Genomic DNA, 17950 nt, shown 5'->3' with positions numbered 1-17950 from the left:
AGAGTGAGAAAGGTCTTCTTTCCTAAGTTGTAAGCACTTGGGTTTTTTTTTTGTTGTTTCTTTTTGGTTGTTTTTCTTTCGTTTTGTGGTGGTGGTTTTGGCTTTAAAAAAAAAAACAAAAAAAAACCAGTTGCCTAGTCCTAGAGCAGCTCAGTTATCACCACAAGCTGAGGTGATTTATTTAAAAACAAATAATAATTAAAAAAACCTAAACAAACAAAAACAAAACACTGTGTTTCAACAAATGAGAAGGGGGTGTTTTTGTGGTTTGGGTTTTTGGTTTGTTTGTTGGGGAGGGAGAGGAAGGTGGTATTTTTAGGCAAGAGCAACATGACTTCTAGGTACCACAGCAAGATGGGGAGGAGAGCTGCACAAACGTCTCTCATTTCTGCAACACTGGTTCTCTACATATCTTGCTTTCTGTTTTATCATTTTCAGAAACACTGCACGCTGGATTCCCATCCCACTTGATGTGACTCTTGAGTTCTAGTACTGAGACTCAGAGAAGATCAATGCCAAGAACAACTTTCCATTATATGGTAGAACAAAAGAAACATTAGAATAGTCACCAATTTAAGACTAATACAATAAGCCACAAGTGATTTTTCATAAGGGGAAGACAAATGGTAACAATCAAGCTTGCTGTCACTGGTGAAACAGGACAATCCAACTCCTCCTTCAAAACAGGGTTGAGGTGAGAAGGCAAGGCACAATGACATGGATTAAAATGGGACATACAGAACTACGCATTCCAGCATTCAGAGCAGTCGCCTGACCAGACTGAGACATGCACTCTTCATTCTGTTCTCCACAGGGAGGCTGTAGCAACTCTGGGGAAAGGTACTTAGTCCTCCTTTGTAGGAAGGGAAGCAGACGGAACGTAGAAAACAGTAATTCACAATAAGGGCTGCAGATGTAACTCACTGCAAACTATTCAGATAACTCCAGAAGCTACACCAGAGAGATGGCCAGACCTACCTCTCCTGGAGTTCTTTCATGGCTGGCGTTAAGTAGCTGGCTGTTACCAAGTTCACTTTGTTGCTGATACATTTCTTAGCAACGAAGGGATGTACTGAATAAGGCAGCAAACTACAAAAGAAAGAGAATTATGCAACATCAAAATCCAACCCAGTGACAATGTAAGTAACTGGAATACTTTCACTAACACTTTTTCCGTGCCTACAAAAAAGCTCAAGTAAATGCAGAAGTCACACCTACCTTGCTTTCAGTAGTTTCACACCTACACAAGTAAAATGCTATCCTATCAGAAAAAAACACTGTTGTATGACTCAGAATAGCAAGCAAAATAATATGATATTAATTCTTTAGACAGTTTTTCCGTCATATTTCTCCTCATAAACAACAAACAGACAAAAAGACCTCTTTTCGAGACCTTCTAAATAGGCATGCTGAATAAGATACAAAACATCTTGCTGATGCACTACACAAGAAGGCAGTGGCCAGTTGTAACTATTTACATACTGGAATACAATCCCAGTTCCTGCGTGTTAAAATGTTAATAAATGTTACTTACATAAATTTATTATTGCCACTTACATTCTATCAAAAGGTCTAATAAACTGAGGGCATTCACATAAGGTCCTTTATACAGTTACCACGCTGACTTATGTCAGTGAAGTAGGAGAAAGGAGCAGCATGACTTCGGGTTGAACTCATCCCATTTTACCCAGAATTCTGACCTGATCACAAGGTCGTGTTTCTTCACCAAAGAGGACAGCTTTTCCTCATCCTGTATAACATCCATATGAACTGAAGTAACATTGCTGTATTTTTTCGTCAGCTGTTCAAGTTGTTCCTTCATCACAGAAGCTGTTTTAAAAATAAAACACCAACAGGTACCCAAAGATGAAAACAAGTCCAAAGCATACCCACATATAACTGTGTTTCATATATGCCACCTTCTCTCCAAAGAGAACCTGCTGCATGTATGCTTTCTTTTCACTAAGAGTTGAAGAGAAAATAGGCATAAAGAACCTGTAGAGCAGTAAATTTTATTATCAATTGCCAGTGTCAAGCCATGGCAGCTACAACTCATGAACAAGAGACTAAAAACACTCTCAGAAGTAAAGAGTGGTCTTATAACCAATTAGCACGACTGTGGATATACTTAAAAGTAACCAAAATTTAAGCTGATGTTTTCCATCTACCAGCACATCAATACAAATTATTCATATCAAACTAGAAGTCATCCTCCCTCTTTGTTACTGATGAAGTAGGTAGGACATCTCCAAACAAGTACTGGTCTGGCTCAAAGGGTTAGTGGTAATTTTGGCTGTGTTGTTGTTATGTTTGCCTGGGCTGCAGAGCTGTTGTTCTGTTTTTTCTGCAGATCATCTTTATTTCCCTTACACTACACACGGTAAGACTATTATTTTAGACTAAATGAGTCACCTTCTCCTATACCAACAGAACTGCTGAACATCTGGAGACGTCCCGAGTGTTAGTATTACAATGAAACTGGTACATTTTTTGCTCTTGCTTTGAGTTTCCATCCATGGAAAAGCTATGCCTGGTGCATCCCAATTTGATGAAATATTGTATTAGGCTAACTCTGGAGGGAAGATTGCAATGGAAAAACTCTGCACCCCAAACTGTCTTTATATTAGTAACAACCTACTGAACATCAAACATTTTCAATGAGAGCAACAACTTATCTTGATGCCTAACCCAATTTAAGTCACTACACAGTACGTGTTTTCTCCTGGTTTTAAAAACAGTCACTTCTCTAACTCGGCCAAATAAATGCAGAGCTGAAGTATTCAAACAGCTGTTAATGGTAGTAGCCATTTCCACAAATGCACAGACTATTTCACAGAAAAGCAAGAAGCTGACTAGAAATCCAGAAGTGGAAAAAGCCCAGAGAGGAAAACTTGCTTTTTATCACATGGGTTTAAGTGAGAGAGGGAAATCTTCCCTAATTCTAAGGTCTTGAGAGACACATAAGTCTCCAAACAGCTAAGTAACAGACTTGGCAGACAAACTTATCATACAGCTGGAAAAGCCCACCCTATCTGCCATTTCAAACAGCCAGATAAGTCTGGGAAATGGAGTATTTCAAAACCATTTCAGTACATTATAACAAAATTCTTATTCATAGCCAAAACCAGCTTAATAGCTTAAATAAAAAAACACTTCACATCATTCACCATTTCTAACATTATGAAAACATTAAGCTTTTGCTTAGGCAAGGTATGACTAAAAGGCCCACATTCCGTCTGACAAGCTTCAATATTTACCCATGGCCTAGCCCCACAAACCCTCCATGTGCTGATATTATCAATAAGAGAGAGAAACCCAATCTCTATCTCTGCCTGTTCTTTTCCTTTTACCTTGCTTGCGTTGCCATCAGCACTTATCATTCTAAGGAAAGTAAAACTAAAAGAATGACCTGGGTTAAAAGCAGCGGGTATTTGCCACATCCGACTTAAAATGAATTGGTTCCCTGCCCTCACTCGCCATGCAGCCAGCAGAAGGAAGGCAATGGGAACAGAGCCAGGAGAAAGGAGTGGGCAATGAAGGCAGCAGGTGGGGCAGGGGCTTACAGAGAATTAAAAGCATCTGTGCTTCTAAGTTGGGGCCTTATTTCCTTATGCTCTTTCCAAAGTCAAAGGGAAGTAAATATTGCCAGAGAGTGATTCTACCTACTCTATTAATCAACATGTGCTGAGGAAACAATGCTAAGCAAAGCAGTCCATAAATTCAAAAAAAAAAAAAAAAGAAAGTTCATTACATGAAGGTTTTTTAATTAAAGATTTCATTCGAGGCACCATTCACTTGGACTTAAAGAGGTCTAGCCTAACAGTAGGGAATCAGACATAACACCGCAAGGTACATTTTACACTTTCTTCATCTACCTACCTGCTGTCAAATATTAGAAATGTCTTTGTGTCTCTTTCCTTCCAAGCTTTTTTTTTCAGTAGTATTGTAGAAACGGCATGTTTTTAAGCTACCCAGGTAAAAGGCATCTGCTATGTTTGAACAGTGCTCAGCAAAACAGATCCTCCAGTTCACCTGGTTTCCCTTACTGCTACTGTATTGCAGGGACTTGATGCAGCCTCCCTACTGGTGAGGGAATGGATGGTGCACATTGCAGTAATCCTTTCCTGTCTGCCACTTCAGGCAGTACTAATAACAAGTGTACAGCTATCTTAGAGTACATCTCTTCTTCCTGGCATGTCTTTATCCAGAGGTTAAAAGTATTATGGTTACTACTGCAAGGAGTAACAAAAGCAGCATGGCTAGCAACACCACCAATCATGAGCCTAAAGCAGCTTGGAAGGAAAATGTTTCTTTCTAATTTCCCTATAGTTTACATATGCAAACAGTAAAGTTTCCACGTGGGTGTAACAGTATAAATAAAAATATATGAACTCAAAATGCTCAGAAAGTTACGAAACCCTTTTCTGTACTGCATAATAACAAAGGTTTTATCAGTTCTCAGATTCATTTATTATTTATGAGAAGGACAGCCAAACCAGTTGGTCGGACTAAATCAATACAATCCATAGAAAACGATTTTTAAGTGAAGAGAAGTCTTACATACCAATGGTGATGTCAACGTCAGAATCTCTAGTGAGATACTCAAGTACAGGGCCAGAAACATAGCCGGAGCCGAGTACTAAAACCCTCTTCTTATTACCCATGCTCAGTGACTGGGCGTACTCCCTAGGAGGTATTAAAGGCAGAATTAAAAACCACATAGAAGAAAGAAATTGTATGCTGTTAAAGCTAACAGAATAAGCATGTTTTAGTAAGTCTACAAACCAAGAGCTCTATTCAGACCAAGTCACTTTCATTGCTAGCTAACCCAAGGCTGGTCAATCACTGTCCAGTACTGCTACCATTCTTCTACAGTGTAACTTCTAGTTTCTTTCCTCTGTTATAACCAAGATCAAATCCATCGATGTCTCCACTGCTTCTGCAGTTGCTACTGGGTGCTCGACAAATTTTTCCTCTCTATGTCACACAGGGCTGCCAGAAAGAGATTCCTGTCTTTGCCTTGATTATTTTACATCACAGGTAACTGCTAAAGGACATAAATTTACACTAGTGAAAGCATATTTTGGTTAAGTTATACTAGGTTTGTATTAGTCTATCATAGGAACATATAGAGGTGGAAAAAAAAAAAACACCTAGGAAAATACCAATTAAGGAATCGTGTTTGCTGATAAGAAAAAGGTTTGAAAACCATGTCTGTTATTTTCCTGAATAAATGTAAGTAGCTCTTCTATTGACTTAGTGAAAGGGTGTTCACATTGGATTTTGCATTTCTTTTTACCACTCAGAATAGCATTGGTCAGCAATTGCTTAAATATGTACTCAAAAATGTATGAATTACAGTAAGAAAACACATTTTATTTCTTTATATTTATTCCCTTTTACCTCAAATTTGATTAAGTTGTAAAACTAATGTAAAAATGTTTGTTTAATTTCATCACTATGCGGTTAAAAGCTATTTAGTAAATAATAGCATTTGTTTGTTAAATCACTTTTATTTTATTCTTTGAGAAAAAGAAGCTACTTATCGTCCCATTGTTTAATATAATCAATGGAGTTATTTGAGGTTTTATTTTTCTTATTGCATATTCTAAAAACAAATTTCAATTCATAGCTAGGAACTTCCAAGATACAGATTTACTGGAAACTTCAGAAGTGTTTACAGAAGTTCCTCAGTTTCCCCTTTATCTACCAGGAGTTTACACAGGCATACACTGCACTGTGGATTATGCCACAGACAGAGGCCTGACCTCTAGCTGACCAACTCTACACTGAGCTGTTGTCCTCAGAAGAGGACCAACCACATTTCCACTAAATAATGGTTGGCTCAGACCTTTTAGGGGCTCTATGTGGCACCCATAACTCAGTTTTGCCCAGAATATTGAAGGATGCTGTTGCAGCCTGTCAGAACAATGCCAAAATAGCATGACAAGAACAGTGGTATTGCACGGCCTAAAGCATGGCATGAAGCACAGTGGGATATCTAGGGGCACAAGGCCTCAAACAAAAGCACTGAAAGACTACTCTGAGTGGACAGAGCTAAATCAATACCAAATCCACCTGTCTGAAGCACATTCCAGCCACCTGTATTTAAGTATTTGTGAAGCCTGAATTAACCTCCAAAATTCCTGATGTTCCATTTTCCCTTCCTCTATTTTTAGGCTTTTTTTTTTTTTAAGTAGCTCCTCTCAACCACTAAATTTGAATGGGATACACCAGTGTATCATCTGTTTAATCTATATAAATTATTACAAGAGGTTACTGCCCATTTTGACCTTCCTACAAGTTTTACAGATTTTATTCTTTTTAATTTAAATTATTATTTAATCTATTCATAGAAGGTGTTCCAAGCCCATCGTATCCTTTCATATGACTAAACCCAAGGACTCTCCTTCTCCTGCTACCCATTCTAATAGAACAACCTCTTCCACAACTACACTTTCTCGGGCAAAGGAAAAAAAGAACTCCTCTCCACTGGTTATTTACAGAAAGCAGGAGTGACGTGCAGAGCTTGGAACAACAGTGCTGACAAAGGGGAGACTTCCTAAATAAAAGAAATTTGGATTTTGCAATTAAATTCTTATCATACTTATTTTAAACTTTTCCAGTGTCCAGAATTAGATACCACTTGGATCAGCTGTTCTGGGGCACAGGCATAAACACGAGCCATCAAATGACCCACCAAGAGTAGAAAGAGAATTCCAGAAAAGAACATCTCAGATTATTGCCAGCTCTCCATGTACAAATTTAAATAATCCAGCTGTGTCAATCTCTAAACAATTAAAAGTAATACTTAAGAAGTCCACGCTGTTAATGGGACATGCCATTGCAGCTGTGGATGATGAACTGGTAGCAGTTATGAAGCAAGTGAAAATGACAAGATGGAGAAAAATTCAGCAAATCAAACTTCTCCCACACTCTGATGGTACCCAGAACAGTTCAGATGATACAACCTGGCTATCCTATGTTTGACATGTTCGTGGACATTCAAAGGTATAAGCAATTAGTCTAAATAGAGCCCTCAGATACTAAACTAGACACAGCATAATACATTGTTAGAGTAATAACAGAAGACACATAATTCCTAAAGGCTCTAAACAAGAGCCTATCTTTAGCTAAACCATCACACTTTAAGCAGCGAACTCCCCACTTTCATTTGCATTATTTCCCAAGTTTGCAAAGTAAAGGGAGGGTAGTGTTAGCAGGTCTGGATTTTCAGATAGCTTAGTGAGCAACATCAATGAACAACTGAACATCACATGCAACACACAGGTCTACAGAAATATCAAAAATCTACCCAAAAAAAACCCTTGGGAAGTCTCCAGATTCTCAGGGTAGTTCACACAAGACCATGCAAATGATTATGGAGAAAGCCAAAAAAACACAGATCCCTGTTCTGTGTAAGGAACAAGAAAATTTGTTACTGAGACAGCCTCTTGAGGTGGTCTACTACATAGCACAAGATAAAAACAAGTGTAATAAACTGTAGTCTTTGACAGGCAAACAGACTGTTACTTCGGGTGAGAAAAACATCTATATATAGTTCATCATGCACAAGTTCATAACCAGTCTTCCCAAAGTTCCTAAGGCAATCTGATAAGTTTGGCAAGCATAAGTCAACACACTGTCCTTTTAGTATGCACTGGTGTATGCAGCGCTTCCGTCAGATCACTTCCAACTCTTACACAGTGCGTAGCACAGCTGGCACTGACCATGAACATGAAGGCAGAAGTATCCACTTATTGTCAAATTTACCTTTTTCATAGGCAAACTCTATGTACTTGTTAATGACAGGGAGGAGGGGGAATGAAAGAGATATTCAATCTATTTATACTTCTGTTAGCTAATCCACTCGATTCTACTTCTTTCATGTTACTCCTGGCAGGTAACTACTGAAACAGTCAGGATGAAGCGGCAGCTAATGTTGTAGCTACAGGAGTATAATGAAAAGGCAAAGAGTCTCACAGAGGCTCCTGGACACATCTACCCACTGAACAATGCTAAGCATCACAGCACTCAAGCTACACTTGAGGAAACTAGACTCAAACTATACTAGACAGCTTTTTCAGCCATTCCTTTCAAAGAACTGTATGTCAAGTCCATCTTAAAATGGCAGGAAAGAACAGAAAAATACTAGTGCATGGTTATTTTCTGCCTCTGGTAAAAAAATAATAGTCTTGATCACACCAGGAAGAGAAAAATGACACTTGATTTTAAGTTTCTAATAATCAGCCATATCCCAGGCTTCAACAAAAGAGTAGCAAGCAGGACGAGGGAGGTGATTGTCCCCTTCTGCTCTGCCCTTACGAGGCCCCATTTGGAGTACTGAGTCCAGGCCTGGGGCCTTTAGTACAGGAGGGATGTGGAGCTATTGGAGTGGGTCCAGAGGAGGGCACAAAGACAAAGGGCTGGAGCACCTCCCCTATGAAGAAATGTTGAAGGAGTTGGGTTTATTCAGTCTATAGAAGGCTCCAGGGAGACTTCATTGTTGCCTTCCAGTACTTGAGGGGAGCTTATAAGCAGGAGGGAAACAGACTCTCTACACGATCTGATAGGGATAGGACAAGGGGAATAGCTTTACACCAAAAGAGGGGAAATTTAGGTTAGATGTCAGGAAGAAATTCTTTACTCAGAGGGTGGTGAGGCACTCGCACTGGTTTCCCAGAGAAGCACGCCTCCTTGGATGCCTCATGGCTGGAGGCTCTCAAGGCCAGGTAGGACGGAGCCCTGAGCAGCCTGATCTGCTGGGTGGCAGGCCTTCCCCCAGCAGGGAGGTTGGAACTAGAAGATCTTCAAGGTCCCTTCCAACCTAAGCCATTCTAAAATTCTGTGACTTAATGATTTAGACAGTGCGCATCAAGGAAGAAGGAAATCAACAAGTTAGAAGACATATAGATTGAGTGCAATATAGTAGCAGTCCACCAAAACACAAGATAAAATAAATGTTAAAGGGGAAATAGAAGGCAGACAAGCTTATTTCAATTCTGAACCAAACTTTAAGAAGCTATACAATACCTGCTCTTCCTCAATTTCTGGATATATTCATACTTAGCTGTCAGTGAGCCATTGGATGCAATCACCGCCTAGAAATAAATGAAACACAGTTTGAGGAGTTTTTGTATCTGTGTTTTAAAGAAGAGGAAGACAAGCAGTGAGCCAAACTGCAAAACTTACATCTCGAACAACAGCCGAGTAATTCTGATTTTCAAGAGGTTCTGAGCCTTCCGATAACAACTGTGAAGATAAGTTTTTGTGTTTTATTTCCCATAATACTTTTTTCAGAGTAAAATATCAAAATTTTAACCACATTTAAATGCATACAACAATACCAACATCTTCTAAATCTAAAATTACCCCAGCCCTGATCAGTGTCTTTTGACTTTCATGAAAATTCAAACAATGGTCTTACTGTGATTACTGAGTGCTTAAAAAAACCCTCAGATATGAACACATACTGCAGCAGAGTCCATAAGCAATGATCTACTTTCCAGAGACCATTTCCTGCCTACAGAAAGTATTATCAGCACATCCCTAAGGTACCCACACTCTTAATTTCTTGTTCACGTGTTGATTTTTGAAAGTATTGCCTCAAGACTTAGAAAGCTTGTTTTTAAAACAGTCTGTTGTGTTCTACAGCAGATTTCTTTAAAATGTATACAGGAGACCAGAAAAACAACAAACCAACAGGCTAAAGTCCAAGTTTTTACCTTCTTGTTGCATACATAAGATCTTACCATCTCTTCAATATACGGGAAAAGCATATCGCCAAAGTACTCTGTTGCTTCTATAGGAAGCTGTGCTGGCAGATTGTCAATGGAACACATAAGAATACCAGAGCCTTCAACACTGAAAGAGAGAATACAGCTCTTCTAAACAACTTGTCTTTGGTACTTGAAATGTCCCATCTTTCAGAATTGTTTTCAGTGCATGATTTTCAATACACTGTTTCACTGCATATATTACAGAGGAATGCAGTATGAACTAAAGGCTATCTCACCTGTCATGAATAATATGCTGATCAGCATCATACATACAGAACGGACTGTCAATTGTCGTACACTCCGTCATAAATTCTATAGATCCTCCAGTGTCTGCTGAAATGTCACATATTGCCAAAAGTCTAAAGCGATCAAGCAAAAGAACAGAGACAAGCATCCGAATTACAAACAAAAGTGTGTAAGAGATCACAAGTAAACAAGAAAAAAAAAAGAAACAAGAGAAGAACTATCAGTATTGTAGTTGTAACGATTTTAAACCAATAACTCAAACAATGACCTCCAAGACACATAAATGAAACCTGAAGCCACTGTAGTCATAAAATTTCCATTTGTATCAACAGGATTCCAACTTCAACCATACCTTCTCAAAAAACAGAAAAATCCACTCATCTGTCATTTTTTCTCTGTGACGTGCTGCCAACACCTCCTGTTCATTATCCACCTGCCAGTTCCCCCACACTTGCCACTGGGCAATCCTGTGCTACAGTAACTTCATGATCATAAGAGGAAATGCAACCGGATGGCTGCCTCCTCTCAGTTAGCAGACATCTGGCACTGATGGTGCATTCATGAGCCTAACAAACAACCTTTGCCTCCATTCAGTGTTAACTCTGCAACTCTTTTATTTGTTCAGTGCCCAGAAGAAACACGTCAACACTGGGCAGAGAGATAAAAGCCTGCTCCCTTAGCAGGATACATAGCCATATCCTTACAAAACACATCTCCGGGCTATTACAGTATTGGCTGGGTAAGAAAGAGCAAGCTCCTGTGAGCACCCACACTGAAAGGAGTCTAAGCCTAGATTTACACCTCACATTCCATCTTTAAAACTAGGGTTGAGAAGCCAGGCCAGGCTGGGTGGGGCTTTGAGCAACCTGGTCTAGTGGGAGGTGTCCCTGCTTGCTGCATGGGGGTTGGAACTAGATGATCTTAAAGGTCCCTTCCAACCCAAACCATTCTATGATTCTATGACTCTTAACATTCCAGCTACTTGCTGCAGAAGTCAGAGCTGGTAAGGAACAGTTACTGAACTTGAACAAGACAAATGATAAAAGAGGAAGAAGCCCCTCATCCAACAAGTTCTGTTCATGCACAGACATCTCTAGCAATAATGGTGCAGCAGGTACAAATCTCAGATGCCAGTCTTTGCATTCTGCTTGCATTCCGCATAAGGATCAAGGGCAGAACAACCTTGGCAGAAAGACAGACAATACCCGTCAGTCCTTTGCACTGTGATATTTTCAGAAACTCCAATCTGTGAAAAAAAGACTGCAAACCACAGAAAAACAAAAGCAGAATCAACGGGGCATTTTGCAGCATGTATGAGGAGCAACTTAAGAAACAAAATCATTTGCCAGATACTGTCATGAACCTGCTTAGCATTATGACCTAATCATGGTACTGAAGAACTATTACTACTGAAATGAGGTGTCTTACTTGTGCGGTAGCTCAGGACAGCCCTCAGGTGCACCAGCAGCAGATTTAACTGGTACCAGTAGCTTCTGAGCATCCTGTCGACTTAACAAGCGAGGAGTATGTTGTTCCCAGTATATGCCATTAATTAAACAAGTTGTGTAGGGTGCAATCTGCAAAGAAAGTTACAGAAGCCTGATGTTCTCATTTAAGTACTTGAAGAAGCTGAAACTCCCTGGTCTAGTGTATTAAATGAATGCTCTCTCAATCAACAGATACGCAATCGAGTAGTAACTACTAACATTCTGTGAAAAACGTTTTACAAAAGACCAGAAGGGATGCTCACATCAGTGTTAAAGCGAGAAGTGTAAAGTTCTGGATGTTTATCATAGTCTGCTGGATCATACATTCCATCACGCTTCCTTACAAGATGATGGTGACGACTCAACACTGTCCCATAGACTTTTCTGAGGTCTGAAGCAAAACAAACAAACAAAAAAACCCAATAACAATAATTAGCTGATATACCTGGACAAAGAAAGGTTTGAATGTTTTTAATCACATTTATCGTCATAGCCTACCTCCAGATCGGGAAACTTCCTTTAACTCATGTGGTTCTACAAACTCACATGGCAGGGCATTGAACATTTCTTGGGCACCCTGTAAAGTAAAAGTGGAATTCAGAATAAGGAAAGAATATAGAGATACTGTAACACTGCTCATTGGGTGTAAGAAAAGAGATAGAAAAATGACGAAGATCTGTGACAGGCAGTGATTTTCCTTTATAGCTGGAGCCTTGTTAAATGAACTTTGTTGCCAAAATCAGGGGTAAGTCTTATTGTTCAAATCCGAGATAACAGCTCCAAAGTCCAGCAATTGTAAGCACAGTCAGTGTTATCAGTGTTATGAAACACATAAAAAGTCAACAAGTATTAGAACAGATACTTCTCTCTCCATAATTTAATGGACTGATTCAACACACTTTGTGAGCCCAGAGCCCAAAGGGGACAGTGGGAGACAAAATTCATGCAAGTGGGAAAAAGGAGAAAGGAGGAGTAAGGTTTAACCTAATATTCATGGTAAGAAGTTAGCATAGTTAGTCTTGTCAAGCATGATCTCATGTTAAAGACCTTAGTTTAGGGTACTTAAAAATCTTTGACACTTTAAAACAAGCATGTCCAACTGTGGCCTGAGGGCTGCATGCAGCCTGGCATGGCTTGCAATGCAGCCTCCCGCTGCTCCATGCCATCAGGGCAGAAGCCAGCCACGCATTCATCACTCAGCAATGACCAAACACCAGTGCACTATTAACCCCATCTGGGTAGAAAACAGGAGAAGGAGAGGGACCAGCGCAGCGCTAACTCAAGTAATGGCAAATAATTTCATGTATTTTGATACACTGGCTAAGCATGTGGAGCAAAGGTTTGTCACTGAATTTCTCCATGCAGAAAAAAAGGCACCCACTGACATTCACTGATGCATGCTGAATGTTTGTGGAGACCAAGCAGTGGATGTGAGCACAGTGAAGCGATGGGTGGTGCGTTTCAGCAGTGGTGACAGCAACAGTGGGTCACCTCTGCTGGTGCAGGTTTTTATGGGTGTGGCATGCAGGCTCCTCCTCATCGCTGATGAAAATGCACAGCTACTGGCGGCGGCTATGCTGAAAAATGGTGTTTTGTAGCTGAGAATTTGCTCTATCAAACATTGTTACTGTATTCATTGTATATGTTGTAGTTTCCAAGGAAATATACAGGATGCATTACTTTTGGAGGGACCTACACATATGTGGCCCAAGACAATTCCTCTTCACTCCATGTGGCCCAGGCAAACCAAAAGGTTGGATGACCATGCATTAAAATCCGACATCCAAGCAAACAAGATAAACCCATCTTAACACATTTAACCTGACACATCAAACGCCAAGAAGTTATATTAAAAGTAACATAGTGTTTCAGCTTGAAGACAGAATTCTTACCTTAGACACATTACCAGTGCCTGTAAACACAAATGTCAAGGGCCCAACTGACTTTGGCATCAGCCCCAGTGAAATTTCATACCCAGCGTCTCGCACTGCCTGCACAGCCTGACTGCTATTCCTGTAGTTATGTGCCATCCCAATGTGCTGAAATCAAAGGTGCAGAATCATCATTCCTTATTCAAATACTGATGACGCCTTAACATCATTTTTCTAAAGAAAAGAACACATATACTCTTACCATGAAGGGGGTGTGATGTCCCAAGGCTAAAAATCGTAATCCTAATCCATGCAAAATGTTGATCATTCCTATTGTTTTTTAATTAAAAAAAAAAAAACATAACTTCAGTGTTAATTACAAATACACACAGTTAGAAAATGCAGAGAATGACTGAAGTCTAAAATCATCCCAAATATTTTTGTCTGTGATTTAATAGTTTCCTTATGAAGAAAATCTACATAACACCAGGGAAGAAGAAATTCAATAGCGGGCCATGACCTTGGCTTAGATTATGCATTCCAGCACTGTTTAATACTTGGATATCCTTCTGCTGGATGCATACAAATCACTAGATTCCTAAAAGAGGTAATACAGAGTTTCCTGAAGAAACAGAATTGCAGTTCAGCAGAACGGAATGAGAACCACACCTCACACAAATCAGTGTAGATAGGTAACAGCGATAAACAAGCTGTTCAAAACCACGGAACTGTCAGCAGCAATATCTTTCAAAAGTCTGTTTCAGTTGACCTTAATACATTGCCTGCCTCAGGTTAGTTGAGCAGATGAATGGGACTTCAATATAAAACAGTAGATTTGTCAGGAATCCACAGGACTATTTGACTTGTAGTCTCATCAAAAGGAGGCAGCACAAAACAGAAAGGAAGAAAGGTCTTAAAAGCAGCATAGCAGCTACAATGCATTCCAAAGCCCCAAATTTCAGGAAATGTACAGAACCAGAAATATCACAGGAAGTTATTATTTCAAGCCTGCCTTTACTTTGTGCACTATACCTGCTACACCAGCCCACTTTCCAAAGGCCACAACTCGCATTCCTTTATGATCAACCATTTTTTCATAGTCAAACAGTCGAACTTCCTGAAAATACATAGCAAATTGAGTATTAAAATTTTCAGTGAATGCAGAGTCAGTGGCACATTGCATTCCCAGAAATTACCTTTTCATACAGTTTTGATGCCTTTCCTGATATAGGCTGATGGGAATATACAAGAAAGGGCAGAACAAGATGTAAGTATAAAATTTAAAAACTACACTGAATTCACGTTGTAAAGAATCTCTGCGTTTCATGTGCACTCTTGGCACAGAGCACCCCAATGGGCCACTCTAGCTGCTGCAGATCACATCACCAGCCAAGAAGTTGCTCTTTTTTCTGCCCAAACTGGCTGACTTCCTCAGTAAGGACCTGTAATGCCCACAGATCCTTGTGCTCACACAGCATGAACGTTTCTCAAGCACACCATGCTCGCAACTTGTCTGCCATATGCACATAAACGCAGCAGCAGTTCAAGCTCTAGATCCTGAGTGAGAAATACTCAGCTCCAAGAAGGGATCCTGAGAATAGCCCTCATTAGCTATCTACAAATATACTTGCTGAAAGCAACTATATGAGGCACCAAGCTTTGTAGCAGAATTCAGGATCAAGCTCAGTTTGAGCCCTGTGCCAACAGCAACAGGTCCTTGTTATGACAGCATTTACCTGTCTTAGAATCTCATCCAAAAGGGGCATGTTTGCCTCTTGGGCTTTAATGGTGTGTGAGAAGAAGGCATAATTCTTTTTAGGGATTAACTTGCCCTCTGGAGGTCTCTTCACACCCACTATCAGAGACGCCTCAGAAATATCTTCCTGAATAATGCCGCCTGCTTTGATGTAGTCCTACAAAAAAACAAAAATCAAGTATTTTTTCTGGTTGTTTTCTTTTTTTTTTAACATATATTTAAATTTCAGTACAAAAGCAACTCAGAGCATAAATAGAAAATTCTACAAAGTAGAAGCAAGTTAATACATGTGATACAATCATAACTCTCATTATCAAAAGGGCTATCAAACTGAACGTCTATGTTAATATCCTATTACATGAGGCTAAAACATACATATTAACAAAATCATTCATCTTAAATCTACAGACTACAAAGAAAGTACTTTACTACATTCAATTATCTTACAGTACTGCAGTAATGAACAGCCCTTTGCAATGTTCTGAAATATCTGGAAGTAAGTCTAGAGAAATCTGACAAAAGAGCCTGATGATATGTGATTTTATAACATATTAGGCTAAGCCCGTGCTGAAAGAATGGTTTTCCATGTGAAAAAAAATTATTTTTGCTCTCCCTTACCTCAAAAATCTATTAAAATTCCAGCTTACTTGTGTTTCTAATGTGATCATGCTTTGGTGAAAACCAGCATTGTGCCTTAATGAAAAGGCGTTATGTGCAAGAGATCACTAATTCCCTACTTACATTTCAATTTCCATCTGTGGGCTCAGGTACCTTAGGCCAAAATATTTTCAGACCTGAAGCTCACAGTGTCAAAGAAAAGAAACCTCTCTCCCCCAAGAGCACCCAGCACTTCTTCAGTGTGCTAACATTAATTACATTAAAAGTCTGAACAAACTATTCCTTTTTCTCTACACTAGGACACAATAACTTCACATTTAACAACATGAGTAATACGTTTTCTTACATACATCCTTTGAATATTATTTCTCCTGTACTATGCTTAATAACCAAGCCATGGTTTTGCACGTCTGACTCAGAACAGGACCTCACCTTTTCATGGATGGCTCTCCTGTTCGATGGTTGCACCAGCACTTTGTAACCCATCTGTGTCAGCTCTTTGACATGCTTGGGTGCCAATGGAGCTCTGCGTTCCCATGCGCTGACATCTTCCCTCCTGATGGCCAGCACGGGCTTGTGGTGTCGCCAGGACCCAGCACGGCTGAATGCATGACTACTCCCTGTGTAGCTAAAGGCTCGGAGCATGGTGAGGCCTGACGGTGATGCAGCAACAAAGCAATAAAATAGTACATCGTGATAGATCTTTCAAACATCGCAAATGTTCTGGTCTCCTTTAACATCTGCTGTAAAACACAAATCGGGTACCTCATACTCTAGCTACGCACTACTTTTGCAGGACAGGAATTTAATTTTGCATTCCTAGATGACACCAAGCCAGCAAGTACTTTGGTGCATCTCCTGTTGGCGAGGTGGCCTTATGGAAACAAGTTGTACTACTGCAAAGGAAGGCTTTTAGCATGTCCAACATGACAACTTCTTAATTACAACTTCTGCTCATAAAAAATGCTGGAAACTTAATAACACCAATACATCTGCCAGCATAAATGTGCAAACACCAGCTGCTTGTCAAAGCTTGCACCAACAATGGTAAGCAACACAGAAAGAAAGCAGAACGCAGCAGGTGACCAGGTGGTTAGAAGGGAAAGCCCAGTATGTATAAGCAGTGTTCGCACTGTTTACTCAACTAATTCTGGCACAAGCTGGAAGATAAGGAAGAGATAGTAACCATTTGCTCAGCAGTATACATGTGGCCAGGAGTGGCAGGCTTTCTTTCTAATCAAAATTGTATGCAAAGTGGAAAAACTTCATTATGAGAGATGCATGGCAGATGATTATCCCTTTATTTCCCATATGCTGCTGTTTAGCTCTGCTATGAATGGCAAGCGTTCTGCGTGCCGGCATCGGGCAGCCAGAGGATTCAGGTGTCTGTGTGACTGAAAGACGAGGATCTCAAAGACAGTGGCTTTAAAGATGTGAATTTCACTTCCAGAGCAGTTTTAACAGACGCAAATAATTACACGAACCTCTGCTATCCCAGTCACTTGGAAAATCCTGTTTGTCCTCCTGCCCCAACCCTGCAAAATCTCTATCCCGAAGCCTCCGAGGGTCCCACCCAGCTCCAGGCTGGCTGAGCAGAAGCAAGGCTGACACTCCCAGCCACCGGGGAAGCGGGGCGGGCAGCAGGCGGTGCCGAGAGCTGCGGCAGGCCCGGGGCTGGCACGCACGCCGCTGCCCATCTGAGCCGGGACACGCACACCGCCGCGGAGCGATGGTGAGGGTCAGCGCCCGGCAGCAGCACGCACGGTGCGGCGTGCCCTCACCCGCGTTGGGGCTGCGCGGAGATGAAAGCAGCACGGAGAGACAGAGCAAGGCCGAAAATAAGAGAAAAATCAAAACGAACTGAAAATAAGACAGAGACGCAAAAAGCGACGCAGAGCAGCCACGCGTGCGACGACGGCCCACGTTCCCAGACCGGGGGGAGGGGTGTCACGCTGCCACGGGCGCTTCCTCCCGCGGCCCCGAGCCCTCCGAGCCAACGCACCCCGCGGGCCGAGGGGCGGGCAGCGGGCCGCGCTCACGCCGCGGGGACCTACCTCGGGGCCGCGGGCGGCCGGGCTCAGCTCCGCTCTGTCCTGCTGCCCCGGGCAGCGCGCGGCCGACACCCGGGGGACAGCCAACCGCCGGCCGCCCTTCGGCTACACCCTCCGCCGGCCGCCAACAGGCAGCGCCCGC

The 17950-nt window shown here is 41.1% G+C and overlaps 1 protein-coding gene across 1 annotated transcript in view; it reads right to left on the bottom strand.

Moving 5' to 3' along the window:
- The window catches only part of AASS (aminoadipate-semialdehyde synthase), a 30819-nt gene extending 12869 nt beyond the window's left edge, over nucleotides 1-17950 (bottom strand). The window contains exons 1-16 of the mRNA XM_021384811.1: nucleotides 17812-17950; nucleotides 16190-16410; nucleotides 15120-15296; nucleotides 14416-14500; nucleotides 13646-13713; nucleotides 13405-13551; nucleotides 12011-12089; nucleotides 11776-11903; nucleotides 11454-11602; nucleotides 10016-10138; nucleotides 9753-9864; nucleotides 9193-9252; nucleotides 9034-9101; nucleotides 4565-4686; nucleotides 1701-1830; nucleotides 979-1089 (exon numbers count right to left, since the gene is read on the bottom strand). Of these exons, the coding sequence (XP_021240486.1) occupies nucleotides 979-1089; nucleotides 1701-1830; nucleotides 4565-4686; nucleotides 9034-9101; nucleotides 9193-9252; nucleotides 9753-9864; nucleotides 10016-10138; nucleotides 11454-11602; nucleotides 11776-11903; nucleotides 12011-12089; nucleotides 13405-13551; nucleotides 13646-13713; nucleotides 14416-14500; nucleotides 15120-15296; nucleotides 16190-16402 (1772 nt within the window). The 5' untranslated portion in view covers nucleotides 16403-16410; nucleotides 17812-17950. The remainder of the gene's footprint in view (nucleotides 1-978; nucleotides 1090-1700; nucleotides 1831-4564; nucleotides 4687-9033; nucleotides 9102-9192; nucleotides 9253-9752; nucleotides 9865-10015; nucleotides 10139-11453; nucleotides 11603-11775; nucleotides 11904-12010; nucleotides 12090-13404; nucleotides 13552-13645; nucleotides 13714-14415; nucleotides 14501-15119; nucleotides 15297-16189; nucleotides 16411-17811) is intronic.

This window comes from Numida meleagris, chromosome 1 (assembly GCF_002078875.1).
Source record: "Numida meleagris isolate 19003 breed g44 Domestic line chromosome 1, NumMel1.0, whole genome shotgun sequence".
Taxonomy (NCBI): Eukaryota; Metazoa; Chordata; class Aves; order Galliformes; family Numididae; genus Numida; species Numida meleagris.
The sequence above is the reverse complement of the archived record's forward strand: the minus strand, read 5'-3'. Positions and strand labels throughout refer to the sequence as shown.